The sequence below is a fragment of the Macrobrachium rosenbergii genome, chromosome 28 (genome assembly GCF_040412425.1).
Source record: "Macrobrachium rosenbergii isolate ZJJX-2024 chromosome 28, ASM4041242v1, whole genome shotgun sequence".
Classification (NCBI taxonomy): domain Eukaryota; kingdom Metazoa; phylum Arthropoda; class Malacostraca; order Decapoda; family Palaemonidae; genus Macrobrachium; species Macrobrachium rosenbergii.
This window is the reverse complement of record NC_089768.1, coordinates 33643546-33652676: the sequence shown is the minus strand read 5'-3', so window position 1 is coordinate 33652676 and position 9131 is coordinate 33643546. Positions and strand designations below refer to the sequence as shown.

Sequence of the window (9131 nt, the reverse complement as noted above, 5' to 3'; positions counted from 1 at the left end):
TTCGTATCAGCCTGTAATATGACTGGACAGATTACCCTACATCTCTCCACACTATCAAGTAATAAAATCAGATGAATTAGACACACATAAGCAACTAAAAAACTCACACTGTTCATAAAAAGAATGAGTCCTACAACATGCATTGGTGACCGCCCTATAGTCCGAAGGCCCGATAGTCCGAAGGTCCGATAGTCCGAAAGTCAGCAGGCCCGATAGTCCGAAGGTCCGAAAGTCAGAAGGCCCGATAGTCTGACGGACTGTAATCAGCCCCCCACCCCTCCATAGCTAATACGGCAAAATTGTAACCAGTAAACACCCATAAAAATACCAACATAACGTACCCTAGGGGTGTTTACTGGTTACAATTTTGCCGTATTAGCCATGGAGGCGGAGGGATTAATCAGGCGGGGGTGGGGGGCGCTTGCCTCGGAATGCCGGCTTAGACCTACGACTATCGGACCTTCGACTATCGGGCCTTCGACTATCGGGCCTTCGGACTAACGGACTGTAATCCATGCATTATATTACTATTTTCTAGACATTGTAATGATCTTTTTATCAGACACTGCTGAAATGCAGAGATCTTCATCACTAGGTTCGGGAAATCTACTACATTGCAAAGACTCTGGCCAAGAGAAACCAAACCTGTTCATGAGTTCCTCACATCCAAGTCTAGCTGACTGACAAAGACTTCTACATGGAAGCATTGCTTTTTCCCTTTCTGTACAAACAGGAACATATACAGAACATAAAAATAACTGCAGATCTAGAGAGCACTGCATCCTTATCAATGGAAAAAACTGATGAATTTCCAGCCCTGCTTCTTCTTGACTTTCATGATTAAGGATATTTGGGAAACTGGTATTGTATGGTAGATCTCGACAGAGTGGCTCTAATATAGGTTCACAGTCTCTTAGTGAACTTATCCTAGTCACAGGAGATAGAGTACTGACTGCTGGAGGTGAAGGAGAAATGATTACTTCGCTTTTAGTTACTTGCAAAACACAAGATTGCTCAAAAGAAGGTTCAGGAAATCTATCACAGTGCAAGGATTCTGGCCACGGGAAACCAAATCTGTTCATGAGTTTCTCACACCCATGTCTTGCTGACTGACAAAGATTTCTACATGGAAGAACTGGTTCTTCCCCTTCTGTACAAACAGGAACATATACAGAACATAAAAATAACTGCAGATCTAGAGAGCACTGCATCCTTATCAATGGAAAAAACTGATGAATTTCCAGCCCTGCTTCACCTTGACTATCATGATTAAGGATATTTGGAAAACTGGTATTGTATGGTAGATCTCGACAGAGTGGCACTAATATAGGTTCACAGCCTCTTAGTGAACTTATCCTAGTCACAGGAGATAGAGTACTGACTGCTGGAGGTGAGGGAGAAATGATTACTTCACTTTCGGTTACTCGCAAAACACAAGATTGCTCAAAAGAAGGTTCAGGAAATCTATCACAGTGCAAGGATCCTGGCCACTGGAAACCAAATCTGTTCATGAGTTCCTCACACCCATGTCTTGCTGACTGACAAAGACTTCTACATGGAAGAACTGGTTCTTCCCCTTCTGTACAAACAGGAACATATACAGAACATAAAAATAATTGCAGATCTATAGAGCACTGCATCCTTATCAACGGAAAAAACTGATGAATTTCCAGCCCTGCTTCACCTTGACTATCATGATTAAGGATATTTGGGAAACTGGTATTGTATGGTAGATCTCGACAGAGTGGCTCTAATATAGGTTCACAGCCTCTTAGCAAACTTATCCTAGTCACAGGAGATTGAGTACTGACTGCTGGAGGTGAAGGAGAAATGATTACTTCACTTTCGGTTACTCGCAAAACACAAGATTGCTCAAAAGAAGGTTCAGGAAATCTATCACAGTGCAAGGATTCTGGCCACGGGAAACCAAATCTGTTCATGAGTTTCTCACACCCATGTCTTGCTGACTGACAAAGACTTCTACATGGAAGCACTGGTTCTTCCCCTTCTGTACAAACAGGAACATATACAGAACATAAAAATAACTGCAGATCTAGAGAGCACTGCATCCTTATCAATGGAAAAAACTGGTGAATTTCCAGCCCTGCTTCTTCTTGACTATCATGATCAAAGATATTTGGGAAACTGGTACTGTATGGCAGGTCTCGACAGAGTGGTACTAATATAGGTTCACAGTCTCTTACTGAACCTATCCTAGTCACAGGAGATTGAGTATTGGCTGCTGGAGGTGAGGGAGAAATGATTACTTCACTTTCAGTTACTTGCAAAATACAAGACTGCCCATTAGGAGGCTCAGGAAATCTATCACAATGCAAAGACTCTGGCCAAGAGAAACCAAATCTGTTCATGAGTTCCTCACACCCATATCTTGCTGACTGACAAAGACTTTTACATGGCAGCATTGCTTCTTCGCTTTCTGTACAAACAGGAACATATACAGAACATAAAAATAGCTGTAAATCTAGAGAGCATTGTACTCTTATTAGGGGAAGAAACTGATGAATTTCCAACCCTGCTTCTTCTTGATTATCATGACTGAAGATATTTGGGAAACTGGTATTGTACGGTAGATCTCGACAGAATGGTACTACTACAGGTTCACAGTTTCTTTTTGAACCTATCCTAGTCACACGGGATTGAGTACTGGCTACTGAAGGTGAAGGAGAAATGATTACTTCATTTTCAGTTACTCGTGAAACACAAGATTGCTCATAAGAAGGTTCGGGAAACCTATCACACTGCAAAGACTCTGGCCAAGGGAAACCAAATTCGTTCATGAGTTCCTCACACCCATGTCTTGCTGACTGACAAAGATTTTTACATGGCATTACTGCTTTTTCCCTTTCTGTACAAACAGGAACATATACAGAACATAAAAATAACTGCAGATCTAGAGAGCACTGCATTCTTATCAACGGAAAAAACTGATGAATTTCCAGCCATGCTTCTTCTTGACTATCATGATTAAAGATATTTGGGAAGCTGGTATTGTATGGCAGATCTCCACAGAGTGGTACTAATACAGGTTCACATTCTCTTTTTGAAATTACCCTAGTCACAGGAAATTGAGTATTGGCTGCTGGAGGTGAAGGAGAAATGATTACTTCACTTTCAGTTACTCGCAAAACACAAGATTGCTCAAAAGAAGGTTCAGGAAATCTATCACAGTGCAAGGATCCTGGCCACTGGAAACCAAATCTGTTCATGAGTTTCTCACACCCATGTCTTGCTGACTGACAAAGACTTCTACATGGAAGAATTGGTTCTTCGCTTTCTGTACAAACAGGAACGTATACAGAACATAAAAATAACTGCAGATCTAGAGAGCATTGCACTCTTATTAGGGGAACAAACTGATGAATTTCCAGCCCTGCTTCTTCTTGACTGTCATGATTGAAGATATTTGGGAAACTGGTATTGTACGGCAGATCTCGACAGAGTGTTAATAGTATAGGCTCACAGTCTCTTTTTGAACCTATCCTAGTCACAGGGGACTGAGCATTGCTTGCTGGAGGTGAAGGAGAAATGATTAGTTCACTATCAGTTACCCGTGAAACACAAGACTTTCCATCAGAAGGTTCAGGAAATCTACTACATTGCAAAGACTCTGGCCAAGAGAAACCAAATCTGTTCATGATTTCCTCACACCCATGTCTTGCTGACTGACAAAGACTTTTGCACGGAAGAATTGGTTCTTTCCTTTCTGTGCAAACAGGAATATAAACAGAACATAAAAATAACTGTAGATCTAGAGAGCACTGCATTCTTATCAACGGAAAAAACTGATGAATTTCCAGCCCTGCGTCTTCTTGATTGTCATGATTAAAGATATTTGGGAAACTGGTATTATATGGTAGATCTCGACAGAGCGGTACTAGTATAGGTTCACAGTCTCTTTCTGAGCGTATCTTAGTCAAAGGAAATTGAGTACTGGCTGCTGAAGGTGAAGGAGAAATGATTACTTCACTTTCAGTTACTCTGAAAACACAAGATTGCCCATAAGAAGGTTCGGGAAACCTATCACACTGCAAAGACTCTGGCCAAGAGAAACCAAATATGTTCATGAGTTCCTCACACCCATGTCTTGCTGACTGACAAAGACTTTTACATGGCAGCATTACTTCTTCGCTTTCTGTACAAACAGGAACATATACAGAACATAAAAATAACTGCAGATCTAGAGAGCAATGTACTTCTATTAAAGGAAAAAACTGATGAATTGCCAGCCCTGCTTCTTCTTGACTATCATGATTAAGGATATTTGGGAAACTGGTATTGTATGGTAGATCTCGACATAGGGGTACTACAACAGGCTGACAGTCTCTTTCTGAGCCTTTCCAAGTCGCGGGAGAAATTATTACGTCATTGTCTGTCCTATCTAAAATACAAGGAATATCAGAGGCTAGATTAGGAAACCTAGAACATTGCAAAGAGTCTGGCCAAGACAAATTATTGCTGCCTTTATGTTCATCAAAAGTATATTTAGCTAAGTTACATAGGCTTTGGCAAGGTGGGTAAAGTAACTCTTTACCTGTGCATACGGGAACATAAACTGAGCAAATAAAAAATTGAAGTTCCAGTGAGAAGTCCATTTTTAATAGAGGAAAATCCTTGTGAGCTTTCATTTCTGCTTTCTCTTGGCTAGTATGATTTAAAATGGTTTTATATGGGAGATCTTTACAGAGAGGTATTGTAATCATTTCACATTTTCCATGTGAACCAGTTTTTAATGGAGACGAGATATCTGTTCTCACTGAAGCTGGTGGAGAAACAACCATATTCCTTTCATTTAATTTAGAGATACATTGTTCTTCATGAGATGGGACAGGTAACTGATTGCAGTCTGGCCACTTGAAACCAAAAACAGACATTATAATGCCACATCTGTCTCTTATTGAAAAGCAAATATCACGACAAGGAAGCAAATAAGTACCACTCTCTGTGCACTTAGGAACATACAAAGTACACAAAAACAATCTAAAATCTGAGGAACATTCCAACGTTGTTAGTTGCTTATACTGTCTAATATCTGCAGAAGCTTCACTTTGTGTTGAATGGTTGAAAAAATTGGGCATTGTTGTTGTGTTATAAGGAAGGTCTTCACAAAGCAGTACACTTATAGGTTCACAAAGACTTCCAGCTGATGGTAAGGACACTCCCTTTTTATTTCCATAAAGTATTCCATGAGTTCTAGTTAAATGATGGAGTCCAAATTTGGTATCAAGATTCTCATGTTTTCTGGGTAAGACTGCATCTTTCCGTCGTTCTGGAAAAATAGCAGAGGAAACAGTTGATGACACTAGGACATGTGGACGGACACCAGTCCTTACGCAGACTTCGGAATCGGTGGGAAGCATTTCACATGTGAAATTCCTTGTCCAAGATAAGCTGTGCTGAGCCATGATTCCCTGACAGTCTGATTTTACAGTTTCACACAGACTTCGACAAGGCAACACTGCCATCCCCGTTCTGGAGCACTGAGGGACATACAAGCTGCAGAAAAACAATCTTGCATCTGGTGAACACTGATGTTTTATGAGTGGTGAAAATATATTCATTGCAGTTATTGCCTCTTCTTGCATTCTGTGCTGGAATGTGTTCGGCATGGCTGTTTCACTATAACCAAGGCCCTTGCATTCTGCTTTGATGAGCTTCTGACATGAGCTACCAGCCACTTTCTGGGAAGCAACAATTGATGCCAACGCGAAAGGTATAATACTAAGTCCAAACTTTAACCTCATATTTGAACAAGTGAAGACCACTTCCAGTTGGAATAGGTTAACTATCTATTATTTGCCGATCTGCAAGATACAAAACGCACAATTATTCAGATTTTATTACCTTTCTACAAAGCACACTTTGATATTGTTCACGCTTTTTTTTTTTATAATCCCCCAACTCTGTCGCATAGGCTACACGCCTGGTATATATGTTCAAATGTCTAATGACTTAGAAGGAAAAATAACTAGCATGCCAAATTATGGTTTCACACTTTTACGTCTGTTGCTGCTGAGAACAACTGATTTTACTGGAGTGAAAACAAATGTGACCTAGAGATGTCAGAAAGGAGTAAAGGCACTACCAAAGAAACAAAGATCAGAAGTTATCAGAAAGCTTGCTTATTCTTGAGAAGATTAATGAACGAAGGATACTTCTGGGTCGTTCATTTTGCGTTATATAGTATATATCCGCTTTCGTGCTGAGCAAGTAAAAAAGACAATTAACTTGCTAAGCAGGCTTTCACTCAACAGAATGTTGGTAAGAAAAAACTTCCTGTTTGCTGACAAAAGAGAAAAATGAAACAAAGCTGAGAGATGTATATCTAATCAACAAGACAAAAATCATGCACACAAATGTACAGCAATTGAGAAATCACAAAAATGAAGAAAATGGCCCATGGCGCTTTAAAATGAATATGAGTATCAAGACATATTCATTAAGCCTGCCAGGAAGATCGTTTCAGTCTTATAGCAAGATGTCAGGACACCTTAAAAATAGAGGGGCCGTTACAGAAGTGTTGTTTCAATACTTCTACTACTACTACTACTACTAATATTACTACTAAGACTTGCCCATGTTGGAAGAATTAGGACTAAAAGTTACACCATACTAGGGATTGACGGAGGAGACTGGCATATGGCCAGTGGAAGACAGAACTGAGTATAGAAAGGTTAGTTTTAAAAGATAGCTGAAGATCACATAAGGAAACCATATGGGGGTTACTGGGAAAGTCTTGTAGAAGTAAACAAAAAAATGAAATACAGGCAGAAGAGGCAAGAAATTACAGAAAACAACTCAAGAAGGAGGTAAAAAATCAAATATTATTTCAGTTAAAAAGATAATAGAAAAGAAGAAAGTAGCCCTGACAAAGTTGAGGTTTGTAGATGGAAGTGACAAAGCAGAAATGAAGATAGGTGACTTCCCAAAACAACTCATATGAGTTGTTTTGGGAAGTCACTGACACTACGGAACATTCGTTTCGCTGTAAAGAAAAGAGAAATCGAAACGCAGAAGTAAAGACCCATTGGAAAACCAATTAAAGAATAGCACTACTTACGGGAAAGACAGAGCTAAAAGATAAATATATACAGGTAAAGACGTCTGCTTAGAAGGTAACTGAAGATGACGAACTTTCTGAAGAATTATGGAGAGAGCAACGAGGAACCAGGAGCCAGATATCCTCTGATAACGATATAAAATATCATCATCATCGATGGGGAAAGAGATGTTCTCGCTTCTTTCCTCCAAACGCGAGAACGATAGTCCAACAACGGTAAAAAGGGAGAGAAGAAGCATTTGGCAGTAGATATGCGAGGTCTATTCCCTGCCAGCATTAGTTATTATGCTGCGCAAGGGCTGTGAAAAGAAATAAGCAACGGAGGAGTATAAGATCATCATATCTTTCATCACATGACACTGTGACATGAATTTCTGCACCAAACAAATCTGATTCACGGATGAGATTTGTTGGTATCCGGAATACAGTCCTTGTTCAGATCTCGAAGGAATTTAACTTACGTCGATGTTTTCCCCAAAAAGGAATAAGTTTGGGAATTCTTGTTATCGACACTATAGTTCAAAACACCTCAGTTGAGTTCAGTCTGAATTACTGTGATGCCTATTTTACTTCATTTGAGAGTTGATAACTATAGTCTGCTTTCAAGAGGTGTACGGGTTTGCAACACTGTAAAAAAATATTTTTTATAGCCTATACATTTGAAATTATCCCCTCCCCACCGCTGATAGCATAAATAGATTAATAAGCCAACTTGCCACCATTCTCCGTACGCAATCATTTTATTGCTAGCAAAGTAACTCGCACATTTAAGTATACTTGTTCAATAAGCACCGCATGTTTTCTTATACTGTAGCCTTTCTAAAAACAACATCCTCATTTGTGTTCTCGTGCTTAAAAGATTACAAACAGCAGCTAGAGCTATAGTGTTATTAATTTCAAAACTTGCAAAGCTCTTAGTTTATTTTCAGTTCTTTTATATTTAATGAGATTACTTTCAGCAAAGTGCAGTCTTTTCTTGCCTTTCAAAATCCTCACTCGCCAAGGAAAATGCAGAAACTAAATTTTCACGTCACCAGACTTATCAAAACAGGAATATATGCCAACGAAAAACTACTCCACCAAACACCATTCATAGAATACACTTTGTGGAATTAGTCCAATATCCTTCGGTTTTCATATAAAATTCACTTCTCTTTTATCTCGCTTACTCTTGGGTAAATGCACTCACAAATAAATAAATAAAAAGAGAGACACTTTATCTCGCTTACTCTTTGGCAATGCACTTACAGATAACTAAATAAATAAAAGGAGACACGCAATTACGGATCGACTCTACTGCAGAACTCTTCCAAGATGAGTGTGACGAACTGGGATAACATGCGCACTTGCCAGTTTGGCTTGTCCTTCCTTCTCCTTCCTTCTTCTTCTTCTTCTTCTTCTTCTTCTACAGGATATCTCCCTTGAGTCCATTTGTCCCCAGCTAATTATCTTAGTTGCTAAAATTATCATTTCTTCCTGAGACATATCACTGTTGTCATTGGTTGAATGAATTCGAATGTCGCTTTCTCTCTCTCTCTCTCTCTCTCTCTCTCTCTCTCTCTCTCTCTCTCTCTCTCTCTCTCTCCAGCGCAAAACTTACCCCGTCTCTATTATCGTTTTCTCTTAAATAATAATCTTATCTCTCCCTCTCTCTCCAGTGCAAAACTTACTCCTGTCTCTAGCTTCGCTTTCTCTCTTAAATATGTATTAAAATCTCTCTCTCTCTCTCTCTCTCTCTAGTGCAAAATTACCACTGTCTCTCTATCATCGTTTTCTTTCTTATGTATAAAAATCTCTCTCTCTCTCTCTCTCTCTCGGTCTTCAAGATACAAAATACTGGTTGGAATTGGTACGGAATACACATCTTGTGTATCCTTATGAAGACAACAGTTATGCCTACCACCGTTTACTTCTTGTTTCTAATTCGCAAAAAAAAAAAAAAAAAATTAAGACACAAACTGAGCCTTTAACAAGCGAATTTCTAAGCCAACCGGATGTGAAACATGCAAATCATGGCACAGAAGTCTCAACGAGAGGTAAAAGGAGGCCTCCG

General features: G+C 39.4%; 1 protein-coding gene across 1 annotated transcript; it reads right to left on the bottom strand.

Annotated features, from left to right (window-relative positions):
• LOC136854229 (uncharacterized) lies at positions 1–8417 on the bottom strand. Its single transcript, XM_067130580.1, has 2 exons — positions 8327–8417; positions 1–5822 (listed from the first exon to the last, which is right to left on the bottom strand). Exon 2 carries the CDS (start codon positions 5760–5762, stop codon positions 528–530), a length of 5235 nt encoding a protein of 1744 aa, XP_066986681.1. The 5' UTR covers positions 5763–5822; positions 8327–8417; the 3' UTR covers positions 1–527.
• Between the last annotated feature and the right edge of the window lie 714 nt (positions 8418–9131).